This window comes from Macaca nemestrina, chromosome 20 (assembly GCF_043159975.1).
Source record: "Macaca nemestrina isolate mMacNem1 chromosome 20, mMacNem.hap1, whole genome shotgun sequence".
Classification (NCBI taxonomy): domain Eukaryota; kingdom Metazoa; phylum Chordata; class Mammalia; order Primates; family Cercopithecidae; genus Macaca; species Macaca nemestrina.
This window is the reverse complement of record NC_092144.1, coordinates 61,512,542-61,538,197: the sequence shown is the minus strand read 5'-3', so window position 1 is coordinate 61,538,197 and position 25,656 is coordinate 61,512,542. Positions and strand designations below refer to the sequence as shown.

Genomic DNA, 25,656 nt, shown 5'->3' with positions numbered 1-25,656 from the left:
GCAGCATGGATGGAACTGGAATTCATTATCTAAATTGAAATAAGCCAGACACAAAAAGATAAATACTGCATGTTCTCACTTACATGTGGGAGCTAGAAAAATATTATCACATGGAGGTAGACAGTAGAAAGACAGACAACAGAGACTGGAAAGGGTCAGATAAGGGGAGGAGGGAAGATGAAGAGAAGTGAGTGAAGTGGTACAAACATAGAGTTAGAAGGAATAAATTCAGTGTTAGGAAGCAGAATAGTGTGATTTTAGTTAACAAGAATGTATTACACTCAGGTGACGGACACTCTAAATATCCTGACATAATCACTATGCATTATATACATGCAACAAAATTTTACATTTACTCCTTAAGTTTGTAGAAATAAAAAACATTACAAATATATGGTGGCAAATTCTAATACCTCATAGGTATTAAAGATTTGCCAGATGCATACTGCACAGAGGAAAATGGAAAACCGTGTGAACTAGATCTAAAATTTTAATTTTCTCTGGATATTCCACTCATGTTGTCCAGAAATATGTCTTTTGTGCCACCTTTAACTGTGAGAAGCAGATTTTTTACAGGAAAGAAATTGCTAATCTCTCTGATGAGGACCTAAAAAAACAACTTCTCCAGTCCACAATGCACTGAGTGGCAACATTAATTCCAAAGAAGTTTCTTCTGCATTGCAATTCACAAAATATGTGTCCTCCCTTTTGGTTTACATGAAGTGCTGCATGGTTCTTATTTTGGAGATGTCATTGAAATTTTGTAAGCATACTAGCTGTCAAGGAAAAACCTCCATACTCACGTTTTAAAAAATATCCAGCATTCTACTGTGACACACGGCAAACTCACCAGTGTCCACAGCTCTAAAGCCAGACGACGTGTGTGTGTGCTGAGGATGGGAGGCTATGCATGGGGATCATCTCAAGGGTAGAGACCAGGTCCCTGGCATCTCTTCTCCAGCCCCGTCTACATACAGATGTTCACTCTGTGAATGAATGAATGAGTGAATGAATGAGTGGCTACCACCCACACTGCACCTGGGACCCTTCTTCCTTTCACTGCCCCAAACACTCCCAAAGACCCTACAGAATCCTATATCCTGCAGGACTGACTTTCTCATGGCTTGCGATGAGGCTGTGACTCTCTGAGGCTAGCAGTGACCAGCTCCCAGGTGTAAACGGTGGGGCACAGAAAAGCACCTCAGAGTAGGAGGGCCTTAGACACGGGTGCCCCATTCCTCAGATGCCCCCGGAGGCCCTGGTCCAGGCTCTGGTGCTTGCAGGAAGCCCCGAGGTGGGAGGCGGGACACAGTCTCTGCTCCTCTGCTCTCATTTGAGCAGGTCTCTGTGGTCTCTGTGGTCTCTGGGTCGCAAGGTTTCTGTCTGCTCTGTACAGAGGGAGTGGAGCTTCGACGGCCTGTGGCTTCTGTGGCTTCCTCTTCTGTGAATCGCCAAGATCACACGCTCCTCCCCAGCCACCCGTTCCTCCCTGCAGTCCTTCCCCTCCACTCCCTTCCCATTCTCTGCTCACGCAGGGAGCCCAGGAAGCCTCGCCTCAGAGATGCTACCGCTGCTGCTGCTCCTGCTGTGGGCAGGTGAGTGGGCCGGGGGAGAGGGGCCGTGGGGCTGGGCCGAGCTGACCATCATGTCTCCATAGGGGCCCTGGCTCAGGAGCAGAGATTCCGGCTGGAGGGACCAGAGTCGTTGACGGTGCAGGAGGGTCTGTGTGTCCTCCTACCCTGCAGATTGCCCACTATCTATTCACCCTGGTACAGTTATGGCTACTGGTACTTGGAAGGGGCTGATGTTCCAGTGGCCACAAATGACCCACATGAAGAAGTGCAGGAGGAGACCCGGGGCCGATTCCACCTCCTCTGGGATCTCAGCAGTAAGAACTGCTCCCTGAGCATCAGAGATGCCCGGAGGAGGGACACTGCTGTATACTTCTTTCAGTTGAAGCAGAAATGGCCAAATTTTGGTTATACATCTTATGTATCTTCCAAGCTCTCTGTGTGTGTGATGGGTAAGGAACCAGCTCCAGGACTGGCCATCAGGGGAAGATCATGGGGGCTGTAGGGCAGGCCTGGGACAGGACTCCCGTCCTGGGAGGTGGGTAGAATTAAGCCTGTTGGGCTCAGGGGAGGAGCTGAAGCAGAGACTGGGCTTCCCTCTGGGTGAAACCTCATACCCCGGTCCTGATCCTGCGTCCCCATCTCCTCACCAGACCTGACCCACAGGCCCAGCATCTCCATCCCAGGGACCCTGGAGTCCGGCTGTTCCAGGACCCTGACCTGCTCTGTGCCCTGGGCCTGTGAGCAGGGGACGCCCCCCATCTTCTCCTGGATGTCAGCTGCCCCCACCTCCCTGGGCCCCAGGACCACCCAGTCCTCAGTGCTCACGATCACCCCACGGCCCCAGGACCACAGCACCAACCTCACCTGTCAGGTGACGTACCCTGGAGTCAGTGTGACCATGGAGAGAACCATCCAGCTCAATGTCTCCTGTGAGTGCTGGGCCAGGACCCCCGGGTCCCTGAGGGTGTGGGGGGACAGGGCAGGGCTGAGCCAGAGCTTAAAGTTGGGGACCTGGTCGCCAAAGAGGACAGCTCCCTTCCCTGTTTTCATGGCTCCTGAGGGGAAGGCCCCATGCCTACCGTTCCTCTTCAGGGATGTTGAGGCTGCCACCTCTTTCCACCCCAGATGCTCCACAGAAAGTGACCGTCAGCATCTTCCAAGGAAACAGCACAGGTAGGAACCAGCCTGTCCTGTTCCCTCCAGGGCTGGATGGAAGCAGAGTGGGGACTAACAAGGATCAATATGAGAAGCCAGGACCAAGGCCTCCATAGCCTTCAAAGCCCTGAACTGAATCTTTGCTCACCCCCAGCCTTTGTCACCTCATCCACAGGAGCTGCCGCACCCCTCGCACTCCCCCCTCTCTCTGACGCTGCTTGTTTTCCTACTGCCGCAGGCATCTCCGTGGTCCAGGAATGGCACTTGTTTTCCACGACGCTGTCCCCAGCCCCTGCTCCACTCTCTGCAGGGCAACCTGGGCTGCTCCAGGGAAATGGTCTGGGCTCTTCTGAAGACCTGAGGCCCCCACTTTACTAGTCTCCTCCTCAGAGCTAGTGGGGACCCCACAGGAGGAGAGGGACACCAGTGCCTTGCCCCTACACCCCATCTCTCACTCTCTGCACCTCTCTCCCCAAAGCCCTCAAAATCCTGCAAAACACCTCGTCCCTCCCCGTCCTGGAGGGCCAGGCTCTGCGGCTGCTCTGTGATGCTGACAGCAACCCCCCTGCACACCTGAGCTGGTTCCAGGGCTTCCCTGCCCTGAACGCCACACCCATCTCCAATACCGGGGTCCTGGAGCTGTCGCAAGTAGGGTCTGCAGAAGAAGGAGGTTTCACCTGCCGCGCTCAGCACCCTCTGGGCTCCCTGCAAATCTCTCTGAGTCTCTTTGTGCAATGTGAGTGTGGGGAGGTGCGCGAGAGTGTGGGCAGCTGGGCGAGAACTCCATAGTATTCAGAGAAGAGGCCCCTGCTAAGTCCTGTCCTCCCTCCCCAGACCCCTCACAACTGCTGGGACCCTCCTGCCTCTGGGAGGCTTAGAGTCCACACTGCAGCGGCTCCTCCCTGCACCGGCAGCTTGGGGAGGGGATGCTGGAGGAATGGGAACAGGAGCCATGGCTCCTTCACAGTCACCCCCGACCAGTCGGTCCCTTGGCCAACAGCTCCCTGAGCCTCTGCCAGGGATTCAGCTCAAGTCTCAGACTCAGCTTCGAGGCCCAGAACATCCCAGAGCAGCTCTGTCCCAGCTGCTGCCAGGTCAGGAGTCTGCTAAGAGGTGACAGCTGGGGGAAGAGAAGCCTGGGTTCTTGTATGAGTTTGCTAGGGCTGCCATAACAAAGTATTTCAAAGTGCATGACTTAAACAATAGGGATGTATTGTCTCACGGTTCTCAAGGTCAGAAGTCCAAGATCATGCACGGTGTTAGAGTTGGTTCCTTTTGAGGCTGTGAGGGAGAATCTCTTCCATGCTCCTTCCCTGGCTTCTGGTGGTTTCCTGGGAGTCTTTGGCGTTCCTTGGTTTGAAGGAGCATTGCCTTGACCTCTGACTTAATCTTCACATGGTGGTGTCTGCGTCCACATGTGCGTCTGTGTCCACATTTTCCTTTTTTTTTTTTTTTGAGAGGAAGTCTCACTCTGTTGCTAGGCTGGAATGCAATAGTGCGATCTTGGCTCACTGCAACGTGATAATCTGACATATGCAACCTCCACCTCCCAGGTTCAAGCGATTCTCCTGCCTCAGCCTCTCGAGTAGCTGGGACTACAGGTGCTCACCACCATGCCCAGCTAATTTTTATATTTTGAGTAGAGACAGGTTTCACCATGTTGGCCAGGATGGTCTCAATCTCTTGACCTCATGATCTGCCTGCCTTGGCCTTCCAAAGCGATGGAATTACAGGTGTGAATCACTGCACCCAACCCACATTTTCCCCTTTTTATAAGGACAGTAGTCATATTGGATTAGGGCTCACCCTGATCCAGGATGACCTCATTATAACTAATTACATCAGCTATGACCCTTCTCCAAATCAGGTCATGCTTTCAGGTGCTGGGGGTTAGAATAGGAATTGTGGGGAGACATAATTTAACCCTAACTGCTCCAGAGAAATGAAGCTTGGAGAAGACGTTTCCAAGGCCCAGACCAGAGTGGCTGGGGACACAACGTCCTCAGTCTTGCAGTTGGGGGAAGGGGGAGTCATGGAGAGAGAAGAGGCTGGTTCCGGGTTCACAGGGCAGTGAAATGGTGAGTGACTGAGTCCTGGATTGGGGGTGGTCACATTAGTGGAAGGTGGAGAGGAATGGCTGTTGGGAGGATGTACTGGAATTGGAACTGGAGTTCACTCAAAAATCCAATTATAGGGAAACCAGAAGGCGGGGTTGGTGGTGTCCTGGGAGCAGTCTGGGGAGCTGGCACCACAGCCCTGGTTTTCCTCTGTGTTGGCTTCATCTTCAGGTGAGACTGGGCTCTAGGGAGGCACAGAAAGACGTGATGTGGGAAGGGCACACAGGTGGCAGAATCTCAGAAAACCCAAGTGAAGGAAAATGGGGTGCTTGGGAAAGTCGAGACTGAGGAAAGGGAGGGTAGTGGTGGTGTGAATTACCCCGTTGACCAGCTGAGCCAAGCATGAGGTCTCTTTGAAACCATGGTTCAACTCTTGGGCTTGTGGGATGACCTGGACCTCTTCATTACTTCTGTACTCTCCATAGGGAGTGGGGAGATGGTTCTTTTTTGGGGAAAGAGGCTCCAAATAACCAGACTGAAAGGCTTGGTGCTGTTCCCTCAGAGTGAAGACCAGAAGGAAGAAAGCAGCCCAGCCAGTGCAAAACATGGATGATATGAACCCCGTCATGGTCTCAGGCTCCAGGGTGAGTGACAGAGACCTTAATTTCCACTCAGCATTATCCCTTTTGAATGCTGCCCTATGTAAGGACCCTGAGGCATTTCTTCATTAACACCTGACATTCCCTGCAGTTCCACATGTGACTATTTTAAAGTTTTGATTCAGTAATAATTTAAAAAGTATTGATGTCAATAATTTAAAATAGTCACATGTGGAACTGAATCTAATAGTTCTGATGAAATATGTACTCCAGTTAATTTGTTGGAGGTATTTATGCTCCTCATATATCAGATTATCATATTTCCTGGAATATTAGCCTTTTCTTATGGCATTGATTATTGAGAAAAAGAAATGAACAAAACTTAGTCTGTGCCAGGTGCATTAAGTACAAGGAATGTGGTAGATACAAGCCCTATAGTAGACAGTCCAAATCAACCCAAAGTCATTACTGCTCATCACCATTACATTGCATTTTTCACATCAACTACAGTGTTTACTTAATGTCAACTTTATGATATTATGGAGGAGGCATACTTTACAAATAATAGAAAGCACACATTTTAAGCATCCAGTTAAATTAGTTTGGGCAAATGTACACACACGGTAACCATGTCCCCACTTAAGATAGGGAATCTTTTCATCATCCCTCCAAGTTGTCTCATTTTCTTTCCCAGTCAATGTCTCATTTCCAGCAATCACTTTTATGACCCCTATCACTATCTATTAGTTTTGTCCATTCTGGAACTTCATGAAAATGGAATCACACAATACTTACTCTATGTAACTGGCTTCTATCACTTCATTAAATATATAAATATATTAAATGTATATGCACTCAATAACAGAGCATTATTTATCAAAATAAACGAACAAAAACCAACAGAGCTGCAAGGGGAAATAGATACATCCACGGTTATAGTTGATTTGCATGTTATGGGAGTTTGCTGTACAGATAATTTTGTCACCCAGGTAATCAGCATAACACCCAATAGGTTGTTTTTCAATTCTCACCCTCCTCCCACTCTCCACCCTCAAGTAGGTCCTAGTGTCTATTGTTTCCTTCTTTGTGTCTATGTGTGCTCAATGTTTAACTCCCGCATTTAAATGAGAACATACAGTATTTAGTTTTCTGTTCCTGTGTTAATTTGCTTAGGATAATGGTCTCCAGCTCCATCCATGTTGCTGGAAAGGACATGATCTCATTCTTTTTTATGGCTGCATAGTATTCCATGGTGTCTATGTACCACATTTTCTTTATCCAGCCCACCATCGATGGGTATCTAGGTTGATTCTATGTCTTTGCTATTGTGAATAGTGCTGCAATGAACAAATGCATGCATGTGTTTTTAAGATAGAATAATTTATATTCCTTTGGGTATATACCCAATAATGGGATTGCTGGGTTGAAGGGTAATTCTACTTTAAGGTCTTTGAGAAATCTCCAGACTGTTTTCCACAGTGGCTCAACTAACTTACATTCCCACTAGCAGTGTATAAGTGTTCCTTTTTCTCTACAACCTTGCCAACATCTGTTATTTTTTCACTTTTTTTTAGTAATAGCCATTCTGACTTGCGTGAGGTGGTATTTCACTGTGGTTTTGATTTGCATTTCCCTAATGATTAGTGATATTGAACATTTCTTTTTTTACTTGTTGGCCATACAGAAGTCTTCTTTTGAGAAGTGTCTGTTCATATCCTTTGCCACTTTTTAAAGGAGTTGTTTGTTTTTTGCTCGTTAATTTGTTTAAACTCCTTATAGACTCCGGATATTAGAAGTTTGTTAGATGTTTGTAGTTTGTAAATATTTTCTCCCATTCTGTAGGTTGTCTGTTTACTCTGCTGATAATTTCTTTTGCTGGGCAGAAGAAGCTTTCCTCTTAACCCTGATCTTTAGTTTAATTAGGTCCCACTTGTCAATTTTTGTTTTTGTGGAAACTGCTTTTGGAGTCTTGGCCATGAAATCTTTCCCAGGGCCAATGTCCAGAATGGTGTTTCCTTGGTTTTCTTCTAGAGTTTTTAATATTTTACATGTTACATCTAAGGTTTTAATTCATCTTGAGTTTTTTTTTTTTTTACATGGTGAAAGCTGGAAGTACAGTTTTGATCTTCTGCATATGACCAGCTAATTATCCCAGCATCATTTATTGAATAGGAAGTCCTTTCCTCACTGCTTGTTATTGTCAGCTTTGTCAAAGATCAGATAGTTGTAAGTTTGCGGCATTATTTCTGGGTTCTCTAAACTGTTCCATTGTTCTATGTGTCTTTCTGTACAAGTATCTTGCTGTTTTAGTTACTGTAGCCTTGTAGCATTGTTTGAAATCAGGTAATATGATGCTTCCCGGTTTGCTCTTTTTGTTTGGGGTTGCTTTGGCTATTCATGTTCTTTTTTTATTCCAAATGAATTTTAGAGTGGTTTTTATTAGTTCTGTGAAAAATGTCATTGATAGTTTAATAGGAATAGCATTGAATCTGTAAATTGCTTTGGACAGTATGGTCATTTTAATAATATCAATTCTTCCTATCCATGAGCGTGGAATGTTTTTCCATTTGTTTGTGTTGTCTCTGACTTCTTTCAGCAGTGTTTTGTAATTCTCTTTTTAGAGATCTTTCACCTCTGTGGTTGGTTAGCTCTATTTCTAGGCATTTTATTCCTTTGTAGCTATTGTGATGGGATTGCATTCTTGATGTGGTTCTCATCTTTGATGTTACTGGTGTATAGAAACGTTGCTGGGTTTTGTACATTGATTTTGTATCCTGAAACTTTTCTGAAGTTGTTTATCAGATCTAGGAACCTTTGAGCAAAGACTATGGAATTTTCTAGATATAGAATCACATCTTCTGCAGAGATAGTTTGACTTCCTCTCTTCCCATTTGGTGTCTTTTCTTTCTCTCGCATTATTGCTCTGGCTAGGACTTCCAGTACTGTGTTCAAGAGGAATGGTGAGAGAGGGCATCTTGTATTGTTCTAGTTCTTCCAGCTTTTGCCCATTTAGTATGATGTTGGCTGTGGTTTTGTCATAGATGGCTCTTATCATTTTGAGGTATGCACCTTTGATGCTTAGCTTGTTCAAGGTTTTTAACATGGAGGGATATTGAATTCTATCAAAAGCCTTCTCTGCATCTATTGAGATGATCATGCGATTTTTATTTTAGTTCTGTTTACGTGATAAATCATATTTATTGATTTGCAAATGTTCAACCAACCTTTAATCCCAGGAATAAAACCTACTTGATTGTAGTGGATTAGCTTTTTGATGTGCTGCTGGAATTGGTTTGCTAGTATTTTGTTGAGAATTTTTTCATGTATGTTCATTAGGGCTATTGTCCTGAAGTTTTCTTCTTTCATTGTGTCTCTGCCAGATTTTTAGTATCAGAATGATGCTGGCCTCATAAAATTAGTTAGGGAGGAGTCTTTCCTTCCTGATTTTTTGAAATAGTTTTAGTAGGACTGGTACCAGCTCTTCTTTATACATCTGGTAGCATTCAGCTGTGAATCCATATGGTTCAGGACTTCTTCTGATTGGTGGGTTTTCCTACCACTGATTCAATTTCAGTACTCATTACTTAACTGTTTGGGGTTTCAATTTCTTCCCGGTTTAATCTTGGGAGGTTTTATAGTATGTTTCCAGGAATTTGTTCATTTCTTCTAGGTTTTCTAGTTTGTGGGCATAGAGGTGTTCATAATAGTCTCTGAGTGTTTTTTCTTCTTTTGTATTTTTGTGAGATTGGTGGTAATGTCCCTTTCATTATTTCTGATTGTGTATATTTGGTTATTCTTCCTTTTTTATTATCCAGATAGTGGTCTATCAGTCTTATTTATTCTTTCAGAAAACCAACTTTTGGTTTTGAAAAAGTCTTTTGTATGTTTTTTCTCACCTCCATTTTGTTCAGTTCAGCTCTAATTTTGGTTACTTCTTTACTTCCGCTAGCTTTGGGGTTGGTTTGCTCTTGTTTTTCAAGTTCCTCTAGATGTGATGTTAGGTTGCTAATTGGTTAGATATATGTAACCATTTCACTTGGGCATTTAGTGCTGAAAACTTTCCTCTTAACACTGCTTTAGTTGTGTTCCAAAGATTCTGATATGTTGTATCTTTGTTTTCATTTATTTCAAACAATTTCTTGATTTCTGCCTTAATTTCATTGTTTACTCAAAAGTCATTCAGTGGCAGATTATTTCATTTCCATTTAGTCGTATGGTTTTGAGAGATCTTCTTGGTATTGATTTCCATTTTTATTGTGCTGTGGGCTGAGAGTGTAGTTGGTATGATTTGTTTTCTTCTTTTTTTTAAATTTGTTGAGACTTGCTTTATGGTCAAGCATGTGGTCAGTTTTATACTATGTGCCATGTGCTGATGAGGAGAATGTGTATTCTGACTTTGTTTAGTGGAGGGTTGTACAGATGTTTGTTAGATCCATTTGCTCAAGTGTCAAGTTTAGGTCCTGAATATCTTTGTTAGTATTATGCCTGGATAATCTGTTCAATACATCAGTGGTGTGTTGAAGTTTCCCACTATTATTGTGTGGTTATCTGAATTTCTTTGTAAGTCTCTAAGAACTTGCTTTATGAATCTGGGTGCTCCAGTGTTGGGTACATATATGCTTATGAGAGTTGAGTCTTCTTCTTGAATTGAACCCTCTATCATTATGTAATTCCCTTCTTTGTCCTTTTTGATCACTGTTGTTTTAAAATATGTTTTGTATGAAATAAGAATAGCAACCCCTGCTTTCTATTTGCTTGATAGATCTGTCTCCATCTCTCTGCTTTGAAACTATCGGTGTAATTGCATGTAAGATGGGTCTGTTGAAGATAAAATACAGTTGGGTCTTGCTTCTTTATCCAACTTGCCACTCTATGCCTTTTAATTTGGGTATTTAGCTCACTTATGTTCAAGGTTAATATTGATATGTGAGGATTAGATCATCATGTTGTTAGCTTGTTGTTATGCAGACTTGATTTTTGTATTTGCTCTATAGTGTCAATGGCCTATGTACTTAAGTGTGTTTTTGTGGTGGTAGGTAAATGTTTTTGTGTTCATGTTTGGCACTGTCTTAAGGACCTCTTGTAAAGCACATATGGTAGTAATTAATTCCCTTCGCATTTGCTTGGGATGAAAAGGATTTTATTTCCTTTCTCTTATGAAACTTAGTTTGGTTGGGTATGAAATTCTTGATAGGAATTTCTTTTATTTAAGGATCCTGAATATAGGCCCCCCAATCTCTTCTGGCTTGCAATCTTTCTGCTAAAAGGTCCTTTATTAGCCTGATGGGATAATCTTTGTACATGACTCGTCTCTCCTCTCTAGCTGCCTGTAATATTTTTTCTTTGGCATTGATCTTGGAGAACCTGATGACTGTGTGTCTTGGGGATGATTGTCTTATATATTATCTTAACGAGGTTCTCTGAATTTCCTGAATGTGCATGCTGACCTCTCTAGAGAGGCTGGGGAAATTTTTGTGGACAATATCCTCCAATATGTTGTTCAAGTTGCTTGCTCTCTCTCCTTCTCTTTCAGGGATGCCAATGAGTTGTATGTAGATTTGGTCTCTTTATATAATCCCACATTTTTTGGAGGTTTTGTTCATTTTTAAAATTCTTTGTTCTTTATTTTTGTCTGCCTGAGTTAATTTGAAGAACCAGTGTTTGGGCTCTGATATTCTTTCCTCAGCTTGGTTTATTCTGCTGTTAATACTTCTGATTGTGTTACGAAATTTTTATAGTGAGTTATTCAACTCTATCAGCTCAGTTTGGTTCTTTCTTAAGATGGCTATTTCATTTTTTATCTCTTCAGTTGTTTTACTGGCTTCCTTTGATTCCCTGGAATGGGTTTCTACTTTCTCCTGAATCTCAATAATCTTGATTGTCATCCAGATTCTGAATTTTTTGTCTGTTATTTTAGCCATTTCATCCTGGTTAAGAACTTTTGCTGGGGAACTAGTGTGGTCATTATGAGGTAAGAAGACACTCTGGGTTTTAGATTTGCCAGAGTTATTGCACTGGTTCTTTCTCATTTATGTGGTCTCATGTTTCCTTAATTGTGCTATAATTTGAGTACAGTGAGTTGGCTTTGTTTCTGGATGTTTTCAGAAGGCCAAAGCTTTGCGCAGGATCTTTATTTGTTGCTAAATTCTTGTCCTTAGTTTCACAGTGGGGTATATTAGCAAAGTATTTTTGATGTTGAAGTTTGGATGTGATCCAACACATGGTGCTTAAGCATAATGGCTGGCAGGTAGGCTCTTGTTCAGCCACGTGAATCCTCTGTATTTCCTCACATTTGCAGCCACGCTCCCTCCCAGTGCTCTGAGAGTGTGGGCTCCTCTGTCACTCAAGTGCTGGCTACAGATCTTGACTTGGCACTCTTGGGCTGCACACTATAGCCCTTTGGTGAGCCCAGGCATTTTGTTTCCTCCCCAGCTTGGAGCAGCAGGGCCAGAGACTTTGGAAGTGCCAATGATAGAGGGCTTTTTCCTTGTTTCTTGGGGCTTCATCCTAGAGGAATGCAGAGCTGCTGCCAATTGGAATAATCACCCCTGGTTGAGGCAACTGTGCTGTGAGCCCAAGCAGGTGGACTTACCCGGTGAAGAGTAACGGTTGGAGGCTCACAGGGAAGAGAGACTGGGCTCCTCTCTGTAGTGCTGTGGCATGCTGGAGGTTCCACCAAATAAATCAGGCTCTTTGTTCCTTCCCCAGCCTGAGAGCAGCAAGAGCAGTATGGCTGCAGCAGCAATGGCAGAGAGGCTGCCAGCTGCTCTGAGAGCTCCACCCCAGAAAGACACAGAGCCACGGCCAATAGGAACTTTCATCTAGGGGTGGGGCCACTGTGCTGCAGGCCCCAGCCAGAGGCCCTGCCTGGTGAAGAGTGGGGAGTAGGGGGCCCACAGGGAAGCGAGTCTGGGCTCCTTTCTGTATGGCGGTTGCAGTGTGTTGGAGGTGCCAGCAAAGTGATCAAGGTCTTTATTATTTTCCCAGCCTGAAGGCATCAAGGGCAGTACCACTGCAGTGGCAATGGCAAAGAGGCTGTGGGTTGAACCTGGGATATCCTCCCCAGAGAAACACATAACTGCCACCAACTCAGGTGGGGGCAGGGCAGCTGTGCTAGGGGCCCAGGTCAGGAGGTCCTTCTCAGTGAGGAATAACGGGGCAGGGACCCACGCTGAAACAGTCTGGCTGCTTTTCCATAAAGCAGTTCCAGTGTGTTCCATAAAGCAGGGCCAGTGATAGCTCTTATGCTCTTTTCTCCTTCTCCAGCCTCAGGGGAGTAGGAATGGGACCTATGGAGGCAAAAAAAAAAAAAAAAAAAAAAACCAGCAGGCTTGTCTGTTACCTCTGGGAGCCCTGTCCCAGAGAAATGGAGAGCTGCTACTGGCCCGAGTGCTCAGGCAGCAGTGGGGTGGCTGTGCTGGGATCCCAGGCCAGTGAACTTTGTCTAGGGAGTTGTAGCAGAGGTGAGGTCTGCAAACCATTTGCTCCTCAGCCCCATAAATGTGGTCACTACCCTGAGGGCATGTGAGAGAACCTGGCCTCTCTTGGTGGTGGAGCTATGATACTGGTGCCCAGGTGCTCATAGGTCCAAGGCCCTTGGGACTCCACATGGGCCTGAGCAGTGGCTCTGCCCAGTCTCCACACAGCTCTCCATGTCAGTCTGGAGGCCTCAGGGGGAGCTCTCATGCCCAGGATTACAAAGGTCCATGGCAGAAGTGTGGGTCCTTGCGGGCTGTCACTCATTCGCTGTTTCCCCGCAGCGGGGAGCCTCCTTTGACCCCATGCCAATCCTGGGTACAGAGCTACCTTGTCTCATTCTTCTCTGCACTCTGGGTCATGTTGCTTCCTTGATGAATCTCAACGTGTCCTTCTGGACAGTCTAGTTGGAGAGCTAATGTCTACTTGCTATTCTATCTCCTCTCCATTAGAGTGGTGCACACTCTATAGTCAATTTTTTAAAAACTCTTATCTCAGTCACTGGTAGTACAAGTACATGAAATATCAGTCTACCATGGTGAATGTTACATGTGCAATTGCAAAGAATGTGTTTTCTGAAGATACTGGATGTAGTAGTCTACAAATGTCAATTAGGTCAAGTTATTTTACACTAGTGTTCAAGCTTTCTATATCCTTAGTGATTTTCTGTCTGCTTACTTTTACAATTTATTTGTTAAATCATGCTCTGTGATTGGTTGCATATGCACTTAGGATTTTTATATCTTTTAATGAATTGGCTTGTTTATCATTATGAAATGTCTTTATTTCTGGTAATATTTCTTTTCCTAAAATACACTGTCTGATTTAATATTGCCACTCTAGTGTTCTTAATATTAGTGCTTATTTGTTATGTGTTTTCTCTCCTCTTACTTTTAACACATTTGTGCCGTCATATGTATTGTGTCTGTCTTACAGATATCACAACGTTTATTCTACCTATTTTATCAAGTCTGCCAATATCTTCCTTTTAACTGGAGTGTTTAGACCATTTATATTTAATGTGATTATTTATTTGGATCAGTTTAATTCTACCAGATTGCTCTTTGCTTTACATTTATATTTGTCCTTTTATATTTATCACCCTTTTTTGCCTTTTTGGTAGTTTTAAAATATTACTACCTTTTTATTTATTTATTTATTTTTTGAGACAGAGTCTCACTCTGTCGCCCAGGCTGGAGTGCAGTGGCCGGATCTCAGCTCACTGCAAGCTCCGCTTCCTGGGTTTACGCCATTCTCCTGCCTCAGCCTCTGGCGTAGCTGGGACTACAGGTGCCCGCCACCTCGCCCGGCTAGTTTTTTGTATTTTTTAGTAGAGACGGGGTTTCACCGTGTTAGCCAGGATGGTCTCGATCTCCTGACCTCGTGATCCGCCCATCTCGGCCTCCCAAAGTGCTGGGATTACAGGCTTGAGCCACCGCGCCCGGCCGATATGTTTCTATTTACCGATATACTTTTCACTGCTTACATTCCACAGCTTCTTCGCATAGGTAGTGATTTTGGTGGCATAATAGACATTGTGTTATATTGTTGATTATCTGGATATTTTAATCTTCCTTTAAAAATTGTGGAGCTTTGTTCTCAAATGCAGTTAATTTATTAGTGGATCGTCTAGGCCCAGTCAAAGATTTTTATAAAAGCTTTGGTAGGGTGACTTTCTATTTGCCTTCACTCCAGCTTTCTCATAGCTGTTCCTTCTCCAGCAGCATGTACCCAGGCTTTCAGCCTTTCACTGTGTGCACACAGCTTAGTATTCAGCCAAAGATTCAAGGGGACCTCTATGCATACTTTCTGGAGTTCTTTCCCTGTGTAGTTGTTTCTCTCTGTACTCTGCTCTACAAATTCCACCCACACCATTCCCACTTGAACTGCAGTTGCTGCCTCCACAGTTTCCTAAGATTCTTGGGTTCCTCTTGGATTTATCCTCCACATACTGCAGTTTGGAAATTGTCATTTGATCATGGGACTCACCTCATTGGTTTCCTTTCTTTCAGATGTTACAGTCCTGGGCTGCCTGTTTGCCTTGTAAAACACTTATGTCACATACTATGTATAGTTTTCTAATTATGCTGGGAGGGTGCCAGTTACTCTACCATAGCCTGAATGAGAACTGACCAAGAATAATTCAAGTCATAATTCCTGTTGTTCAGACCCTCAGGAAAAACTGGTGCTAGGGGAGGTAATACCTAGACTGTCTTCCAAAAATCTGGGATGTGTGGATGGGGGAAGGTGGCAAGGGGAAGGCCAGGGAGAGGCAATTTCCACCTATTCTTTTCTTCATTCAGTGGGACTTTTGTGCTGATCTGCCATTTCTCCTACAGAAATTCACACCTTTAGTTTCGGACTTTGCCACTGGTTTGTGTAGCAAGAATGCAGGCAGGAAAATATTATCCCAATGATAGAGGAAAGACATGAGCAGAATATAAATCTCATTTCTGTAACCATTCACCCACTGTCACCAATGCCTCCCTGAACACACACACACACACACACACACCTCCCCTAGTATAAAATATTTTGTTTCCCCAGAGATTTCCCACTTTTTCTTATTTGCTCATTCCATAATTTCTTGTATTGCCTCTTGGTTTATTTGGAGGGACAACACAGCTAGTGTGTGTTAAATCCCCACCTTGTTGGGAATCATTACATAATTTCTTTACCATGCTTTACTTTCAAGTTTTCAGAGGTGTTGGAAAGAGAAGGTATAGGAGAGGGTGTCCGGTGGCCTGTTCTGCAGGACCCGGTCTCTGCTCTGTCCTCCAGTACCTGTCTAGGAACCAGATATGCCACTCCTGCCCCTGTTTTATATTTCAAAATATCTGCTATCATGAATTAAAAATATGATTTTGTTTCTGTTTTTAACTAACTTCATCTCATAGGAAACCACACTGCCTACTATCTGGGACCGTGTCTGCTTTCTTCATGGCTTAACGTATAGCACATGTCACATGACCCACACAATCAGCTGGTTCTGAGTCCTGCTCAGTGGTGCATGTGTGTAGATGTGTGTCTTTAGGCAATATGTGGAGCCTCTCTTAGCCTCAGTGTTCCTGTTTGTAAGATGAATGTCATCATGGAATCCACTCCAAAGCATTTTTTTGAGAATAGAATATGACTGATTAATGTAAACACTCAGTAAGGGCTGGCCAATCTTAATTATTAAATATTTAAAAATAAATGAATGCAGTGGACGTGGTGACTCATGCTTGTAATCCCAGCACTTTGGGAAGCCAAGGTGGGTGAATTCCCTGAGCCCAGGGGTTCAAGACCAGCCTGGGCAACATGGTGAAACTCCATCTCTACAAAGATTAGCCAGGTGTGGTGCATGCCTGTAGTCCCAGCTACACGGGAGGCTGAAGCAGGAGGATCATTCGAACCCAGGTGTTCGAGGCTGCCTGAGCCGTGATCGTGCCACTGCACTCCAGCCTGGACAACAGAGCGAAACCCCGTCTCAAAAATAAAATAAAATAAAATAATACATGAATGGATAAATAATAAAGTTGCATCAGTTCTACTCCTTTTCTGATTCTTGGCTGCTATCTTTGAGAACCTGTTGTCCAGCCCTGAATCTTTTCTTTTCTTCCATTCAGGGTCATCAGCACCAGTTCCAGAGACGCATAGTTTCAGACCACCCTGCTGAGGCTGACCCCGTCTCAGGAGATGAGCAGGAGCTCCACTATGCTTTCTTACGCTTCCATAAGGTGCAGCTTCAGGAACCAGAGGTCACCAACACTGAATACTCAGAAATCAAGATACGCAAGTGAGGAATTGTCCAAAGCCATAACCTTGATTGGAAACAACACGGTACCTCTCAGTGTATTGGTTACTAGGGCTGCCGCAGCAACGTACCACAGACTGAGTGATGTAAACACAGAACTTTATTTTCTTACAGTTTTAGATGTTAGAGGTCTGAGAACAAGGTGTTATCAGGGTTGGTTCCTTCTAAGGCCTCTCTTGTGTCTTCACATGGTCTTACCTCTGAGTGTGTTTATGTCCTAATCTTCTCTTCTTATAAAGACACTAGTCATATGGGATTAGGGCTTCTCTATGACCTAATTTAAATAAATTAACTATTTAAAGACCCTCCAAATACAGTAACCTTCTGAGATATTGAGATTTAAGACTTTCAACATATGAATTTTAGAAGCAAACAACTTAGCCCATAGCACTGTGTCCAATTTTTTTAAAAATTAATATTTTTGTTGTCAATGGACTATATAAATTCCTTAGTATATATGGCAGATCACAGGACTTCTGTCCAAGAGAACTGAGTTCAACTCTATCTATGCCAGTTACTGAGCAAGTCACTTTTTCTGCCTGCTCTGTAAGGCAGGGAAATAATTTCCATCTAACCAGATTATTGTGAAAGGTCAAAGAAAGCATACAGCTAACATACAGCTTTGTCAGCTGTAAAACAGCTAACGAAGGCCCTGACACAAAGTTTTTCATAAAGTCTGTATATTATTGTAAATAAATGCCTTGTATCTGACTTTGGTTAGCTGTTTTTTGTTGTTGTTGTTTGTTTGTTTGTTTGAGACGGAGTCTTGCTGTGTCACCCAGGCTGGAGTGCAGTGGCGCGATCTCAGCTCACTGCAAGCTTCGCCCCCTGGGTTCACGCCATTCTCCTGCCTCAGCCTCCCAAGTAGGTGGGACTACAGGCGCCCGCCGCCACGCCTGGCTAATTTTTTGAATTTTTAGTAGAGACAGGGTTTCACCGTGTTAGCTAGGATGGTCTCCATCTCCTGACCTCATGATCTGCCCGCCTCAGCCTCCCAAAGTGCTGGGATTACAGGCGTGAACAACCATGCCTGGCCTGGTTAGCGGTTTTAATAAACGGTTTCTGCTGGCAATTTCTCCTAAGGCTAAAAAGGAGCAGGCCCAGCGGCCACAGCACCAGGTGTCTGTATCACTCCCTGTTCAGAAGTCTTCATGACTCCCCAAAATAAAGTTTCCATCCATCATCTTTCTGCTCAAGGCTGTCTACACGACCTTCCCCATCCAGATTTCCCCAACTCAATTCCTCACCAGTCACCAATACCCCATGTCCATTTCAGCAACTTCCTCTTACAAATCCCAGTCTCCACTCTTTCAGTGAAATTGAAGAAAACTAATGAAGACCAACTATTAAGGAAAATTCTTAAGAGTAGCCACGAAAAATAAAAAGACAGATTACACTTAGAAGACCACAGTTAGCGGTGGCTCACACCTGTAATCCCAGCACTTTGGGAGGCTGAGGGGGGTGGATCACTGGAGGTCAGGAGTTTGAGACCAGTCTGGCCAACATGGTGAAACCCCATCTCTACTAAAATACAAAAATTAGCTGGGTGTGGTGGTGCTTGCTTGTAATCCCAGGTACTTCAGCAGGCTGAAGCAGGAGAATTGCTTGAATCTGGAAGCCACTGCACTCCAGCCTGGGCAACAGAATGAGACTCCATCTTAAAAAAAAAAATCATCATCATTATCATCATAACACAAATAAGAAATTATTTAAAACTGGATACTGAAAATACTATGAAACTTTTAGAGTAAAAATAAAGCATTTATTAGGGGAAATATATATAACCTTATATGCTAGAGATGGGAAAAGCTAAAATTTAATAAACTAAGCTTTAATTTCAAGAATTTAGAAAAAGAACAACAAGCTGGGCGCGGTGGCTCAAGCCTGTAATCCCAGCACTTTGGGAGGCCGAGACGGGCGGATCATGAGGTCAGGAGATCGAGACCATCCTGGCTAACACGGTGAAACCCCGTCTCTACTAAAAAATACAAAAAACTAGCCAGGCGAGGTGGCGGGCGCCTGTAGTCCCAGCTACTCCGGAGGCTGAGGCAGGAGAATGGCGTAAACCCGGGAGGCGGAGCTTGCAGTGAGCTGAGATCCCGCCACTGCACTCCAGCCTGGGCAACAGAGCGAGACTTCGTCTCAAAAAAAAAAAAAAAAAAAAAAAAAAAAAAAGAAGAAAAAGAACAACAAAACCGAAAGGAATTGGAGGGAAGGAAATATCAAATGATAAGAGCACATAGCGAACTGCTAGTTCTTTGATACAAATAATAAAATGGGCAAACCTCAGTTGCAATTAATCCAGAAATATAGAAGGCAAAAATAACTGGTATGCAGGAATATAAGGGAGAAAACGTTAATCTAATACAAATTAAGCAGAAAGTAGTAAGCTGAATGAAAAGCTTTGAATATTTATATAAAATGGACAAATTTCTAGGAAAAAATGTGTTACCCAATCCTACAGTCATGGTTCAGTTTCTTTTTTTTTTTTTTAATTTGTCAAAGCACATATTAGACAGACATTTTTACAACCATAGAATGAAGAAAGACAGAAGAATGACATGGAACTCAGCAACCAGGCGGGTTTAAAATGTTCTGCATGGTGAAAAACATTATAAAAGTTAGTGACAAATAACTGACTGGAAGAACAGATTTGCAAAATGTAAATAGCTCCGATCCGCGCCAAGATGAAAAGGCATGGTTCAGTTGCTATCTGTCCTTCGACCTCTCAGTCTCAAATAAATGAAAAGCCAAATGTATTTATGAAATTCTGCCACTAGGGGGAGTTCCTTCAGCCCAGCTTTCAGGTTCACTGTAGCTGAGTTTGTCATGTATGATGCGAAGTCTACTCCTTGCTGTGTCCGCTGATTGAGCAGAACCACTTGAAAACCAAGATGAAATGTTTTCCTCCTCAAGCAAGGGACATAAAGAACTGCCCATGAGGCCATAGGTGTGATTTCATGAAAAAATAAGACACTATACACAGGAGGAGTTGTAGGAATCTGGGCCACCTGCTCATATCACTTGGTTGTGATTTCTCGACCTCTTGAAGCCCATCTTGAAGTCTGTTATATCCAAATTCACTGTTTAATGAATTACTTCTTCACATGCCCAACTTTTTAGCTCGATGGGTCACAGAGCACCTACTTCATGATGAGCAGTTTGTATCGTGTATTCATTTCATATCCCATAGTCAGGGTATCAGCATCTACCAAGGCCTGGTAACAAGTCGGAAGCTCTTTCTCAAGAGATCCGCCATGTTCTGAAAAACAGAGCATGACTTTGCAACAAAAGTCGTAGGGGTCTTCATCCTGGGATGCACCGACATTCTTAATTGTTCCACACACTTCAAGTACAATTGCATCTTGAGTTATAAACCCCAAGTTGTAAAGCTTCTTATACTACAGCCTGGACCTGCTGCAGATCCTTTCCTTGAACAGAGAACAACTCCAAACTGGGAGGATTAGGAGTGTCCTCAGCTCAGCAGTGAGCCAGAAATGTCCTGGGGCCAAGAGCCCCTGCTTATGGTTGGACAGTCTTAGAAAGTGGTGTGATGAGCCCTGGGCTCATGTGGCCCCACATCCAGTGATACAGGAAGGACCTGGAGAACCAATGTCCAATTCCTTCTGCCATGGGAAGACAAGGGAGCTTGGTTTAGCAGGTGAATCCGTCTCATCCCACTTTTCTGCCAGGAAATCAGGGCCCGTGGCAGTGGTGGTTCTGGTGGCCGTCGGTGAGGCAGCTGCAAACATCCTCATTCTCTGCCTCTACCTCATCCTCCTCAGGTAAGAGCTGTCCCAGAGACTAAGGGGAGGTGTGGGAAGAGCAGGGGCCACAACACTGAATTCTGGATCCCTGTGCTGGGGGGACCTGAATGAGTCAAGAGGGCCTGGGGTCAGCAGAGGCTGAGTTGTGGTGAAAATTCCACAGGGGCCAATGGTTATCCATGCCTGATGCTGGTCAAAAGTCCAGGGTGAGAGGTTCCTGCTATCATTGTGGAGGTGGGCTAAGCCTGCTCTCTCCATCTCAGTCCCTTAGCAGGGCACAGGGAGGTGAGTCTGCTGCCCTCTGCACTGGGATCCAGCCACACTGATGGGCCGTGGTCTCTTGACTCAGTGTCAGGTCCCACAGGAGGAAGGCGGCAACAGCAGCAGGCGTGGAGGCTGCAGACACCGTCCAAAGTTCATCTCGCCGGTGAGTGTCCTTGGAGTCTCACCCTCTAACATCCCACTGGACACACCCCCAAAAGTGGCCTCCAGGGCTGCTTTGCTCAGCATGGCCAAACCTGAGCCACCCATCTTCCTCTCCAAACCCACTTCTCCTCCTGGGATCCCCCTAATGACACAGAGGCTGCATCTCTTAAAACCAGAACCAGGATGTGGGTCTCCACCTTGACCTCCTTCCCTTCTCCAGATCCCATAAATTACTAGCTCTTGTTCCTCCTTCTCCTAAGTGTTTCACATGTCCATGTGAAGCGATCACCAAACAGACTTTGTGTGAGCAACATGGCTGTTTGTTTCACCTGGGTGCAAGCAGGCCGAGTCCGAAAAAGGAGTCAGCAAAGGGTGGTGGATTATCATTAGTTCTTATAGGTTTTGGGATAGGCGGTGGAGGTAGGAGCAATGTTTTGGGGGCAGGGGGTGGATCTCACAAAGTACATTCTCAAGGGTGGGGAGAATTACAAGGAACCTTCTTAAGGGTAGGGGAGGTTACAAAGTACATTGATCAGTTAGGGTGGGGCAGAAATAAATCACAATGGTGGAATGTCATCAGTTAAGGCTATTTTCACTTCTGTGGATCTTCAATTGCTTCAGGCCATCTGGATGTATACATGCAGGTCACTGGGGATATGATGACTTAACTTGGGCTCAGAGGCCTGGCACTAAGAAGGGTTCATCTTGGAGCCCTTTTCTCCATCCTGGCCCTGGTTATTCCTAGGACCTCACCTTTTCCCTAGTAACTGAACCCTTCTCACCTCCTGCCTCCATCTCTCCTGACACAGACTCCAGGCTGTGCTTCCAGATGCGTCCAAGTCCAGTGCCTCCACAGTCTGAGCGGCCGTGCTTCCTCTCCATTGCTGGAGAATGAGGTACAAATGCAACAGCCTGGACTGAAGGCCGTGCACGATCTGTCCCCTGCTGGACTCTGCCCCAAACAGTACGCAAATGGCCAAAAGCACATGAGAAGGTGCTCAGCATCATTAGTCACTTGACAATCACAAAACCTAACTGCAAAGGAAATGCTACTTCACACCCATTCAGAGAGCTGCTAAAAGTTAAAAAAAAAAAAAACCTGGCATACTTAAATATATAAATGCTTGATATGATGATATTAATAGATACAACTAAGTAGTTAATTGCTTACCACCCACATATAATGGTTTGGATCTCAGAGAGGCAATACGAGGCCAGGTGCGGTGGCTCACACCTGTAATCCCAGCACTTTGGAAGGCTGAGGTGGGCGGATCATTTGAGGTCAGGAGTTTGAGACCAGCCTGGCCAACATGGTGAAAACTGGTCTCTACTAAAAATACAAAAATTAGCTGGGGATGCTGGTGGCCACCTGCAATCCCAGCTACTGGGGAGGCTGAGGCAGGAGAATCACTTGAACCCAGGAGGCAGAGGTTGCAGTAAGCTGAGATCACACCACTGCACTCCAGCTTGGGCAATAGAGCAAGACTCAGTCTCAAAAAAAAAAAAAAAAGAAAGAAAGAAAGAAAAAAGAAAAAAAAAAACAAAAGAAAGGAAGAAAAGCGTCACAAATGTAACAGCTACAAGAACAGACAGATACAAGCGTTTTGCATTGTGTTTTGAATATCTTGAATATTATGAGCCAGAGTCCCATGTCTGAGAGCAGAGCAGGGTGGAGGAGGGAGCAGCAGGGAGGATGAGGCAGCCTGTGTGGGGCCCTGAGGCCACGCAGGAACCTGGAGCCTTTGGGGAGAGCAGAGGCTCAACCGGATTCTCACTCTAACAGGACCCTTGGCTGCTCTGGTCTGAGCAGGCCCGCATGGGTCACAGCAGCCACAGAGAGACTGGGAAGGTGCTGCTGGGCCCTCCAGGAGGAGGGATGGGGCTGAGCCAGGGAGGCAGGGTGGGGTGAGGACACGTGTTTAGATGTGTATGGAAGGTCAAGGTCACAGAGTTTTCTAATGGATGTGGTCAGAGAGGGGAAGGGAAGAGCAAGGATGGGGCCAGAATGTTCCCCTGAGCACTGGGAAGGAAGGAGATGTGTCCATGGAGGACTGCAGAGCAGAGGCTCTTAGGGGTGATTTTGATGATGAGGGGTCACTGGACATGGAAGAGGGGAAGTCAGGGACACAGCTGGATGCAAACGCTGGAGCTCAGGAGAGTGGTCCAGGCTGGAGGTGTTGAGGTCACAACGATTCCAACAGGTGGTCATCTTCATGCAGTCATCCCCTTTGTCTCTGATTTGGATTTTTTGCAGTTTTGCAGTTACCTGTGGGACAGTACACTGAGGGATTACAACAGAAAGAGACCACATTCACACAACTTTTATTACAGCAGATTGTTATAATAGTTATATCGTATTATTTGTTATTGTTCATCTTTTACTGTGCTCATTCTTAAAATTTATCAGAAGTGTGTATTTCTAGAAAAAACATAACACATACAGGGTTTCCTCTGTCTGTGATTTCCGGCATCCACGGGGGGTCTTCGAATATATCCACTGTGGATGAGGGGGACTACTCCAGAGTAAATCTTTATAGTGGAAAATGATGACAAGAGGTCAGGAATATGACAACTCCTCCAATAATTAAAAACCGACTTCACGTATGAATCGATTTCCCTTCTGGCTCTCCGCCCAAAGTAATTGAAAGTAGGAACTTAAATGGATATTTACACTCCCAGGTTCATACTCGTATCATTCACTGGAGCTGAGGGGTGGAGACAACCTCAGTATTTCTGGACAGACGAATGAACAAAGTGATATAAACATATATTTGAATATGTCAGGCTTAAAAAGGAAAAAATAAAATGGACACCTGCTACCACATGGACGGACCTTGAGGACATTATCCTAAGAGAAATACACCAGCCTCGAAAAGTCAAATACGGTAGAGTCCGCCTACATGAGGTTCCCAGAGGAGTTCTATTCACAGAGACAGTGAGTGCAAAGGCATTTGCCAGGGGCTGAGGAGAGGGGGAATGGAAAGTTCCTCTGGCTAAAGAGTCAGTTTTGCAATATGAAAGAGTTCTGAAAGTTGGTTGCACAACAGTGAATATACTTCACAGAACTGAAATGTGCACTTAAAAATAATTACAATGGTGATGTTTACATTATATATATATATATGCATATATATGTGTGTATATGTGTGTGTATATGTGTGTGTGTGTATATATACACATATATATATCTACTGAACTTAAAAGTTTCTTGAAAGGGGAAGAGGTGATTGCACGTAGAGAAGAGAAGTTCACAGGACAGAGACCCAGGAGAATCCAATGAGGAAGATGCACCTGAGAACCCAGGTGCCTCGGCATCCCCTCTTATTCCTATGGACAACCCTTTACCGTGGGATCCAGACCCCATTTCCCCACACCCCTAGAACACTGGGCCTCCTGGACCCCAGAGGCTGCATGGCACTGGGACCTTGTTACTCTGTCTCGCTGCACCGGCTCCCATCCATCAGGCAATAACTCACAGCTGGATAATGATGTTCATCGTTTATTGTCTGCTCCCTGCCCCGGAGAGTAACCTGGATCAGGGCCAGGTGGGCATCTTCCTGGGACTCCTTCTGCAGCCACACCTGCCCTGCCCTGGCCTCAGGGGCCCTCCCTCGGAACCTGTAATTTTTTGACTCCTCATTTGAATACTTGATCCATCACCACCACGTGCGCCAACTCAGGCAGCTTATCTGTGGTCCCTCTGCCTCAATTTCCTTTTATGTGGAATGGAAAAGATAGCCCTGAGCTTATCGCAGGAATTTAGGAGGAAGCAATGTGATTAGTCCTTGCCTGTGCTATTTTCCTGCCGCTGCTGCAACAAATCACCCCAGTGTCTGTGGTTTAAAACAGCAACACTTTCCTTCTACAGTTCTGGAGTTCAGAAGGATGGAATGGGACTCCCTGGGCTATAAAATCAACACTGGTTCCTTCCGGAGGCTCCGGGGGAGAACCTGTTTCCTCACCTTTTCCAGAGTTCAGCAGCCACCTGCATTTCTTGGTTCATCATCCCTTCCTCAATGTCAAGGCCAGTTTTGTGGCATCTTCTCTCCTCTCTGACCTCTGTTCATTTTCACATCTCTCTCTGACTCTAATCCTTCCCCTTCCCCTTTTACGAGGGACGACACTGGGCCCATCTGAATAGCCCGTCTCAAGATCTTAAACTTCATCACACCTGCAAAGCCTCTTTGTCTTGTATAGCAACATATTCACAGCTTCCAGGGATTAGCAGGTGGACATCTGCTGACCACATCATCCAATCAGAGCTAGGCATTATTATTAATAAATATTTACAGAAATGATAAAGAAATAAGTGGAGCCCAGGAAATATGGAATTAATGAATGGATCAGTTGACAATGATCCTATTCCCGGCCCCTCATGCAGCTCTTACCTGGTGGGATTCTTCCCTCTCCTCCATCAGGGCTCATCAGCAGGGTCCTGTCCACGAGCCGGGGTCTCCCCACAGGTGCTGAATGCAGCTTCAAGGCTGAGACAGACCAGCCCCAGGTGGAGCCCAGGCTGAGGGATGGGCTGGGTGCTCCTGGGCTGGCTGGGAGGCTCCTAAACGAGGCAGTCAATTGAACGTGATCTGGACTGTCAGGGTGACGTGGGAAGAGTCCCAGCCATAGGATGCTGTTAGGAGCAGGAAGCCATCCCTCTGTTCCTGGGTCACTGTGGCAGCAGTGGGCTGTGGGCAGTGGCAGCAGTGGGCTGTGGGCAGCTTTCCCTCTGCTCCGGGGTCACTGTGGCAGCTGCAGGCTGTGGGCGGCTGTCCCTCTGCTCCGGGGTCACTGCGGCAGCAGCAGGCT

General features: G+C 45.1%; 1 protein-coding gene across 1 annotated transcript; it reads left to right on the top strand.

The window, feature by feature from the left end:
- The first annotated feature begins 1,399 nt into the window (after window positions 1-1,399).
- LOC105497102 (sialic acid-binding Ig-like lectin 6) lies at window positions 1,400-17,352 on the top strand. Its single transcript, XM_011767845.2, has 8 exons — window positions 1,400-1,595; window positions 1,658-2,023; window positions 2,225-2,503; window positions 2,700-2,747; window positions 3,208-3,465; window positions 4,924-5,017; window positions 5,349-5,430; window positions 16,470-17,352. Exons 1-8 carry the CDS (start codon window positions 1,562-1,564, stop codon window positions 16,641-16,643), a joined length of 1,335 nt encoding a protein of 444 aa, XP_011766147.2. The 5' UTR covers window positions 1,400-1,561; the 3' UTR covers window positions 16,644-17,352.
- Window positions 17,353-25,656: the final 8,304 nt, after the last annotated feature.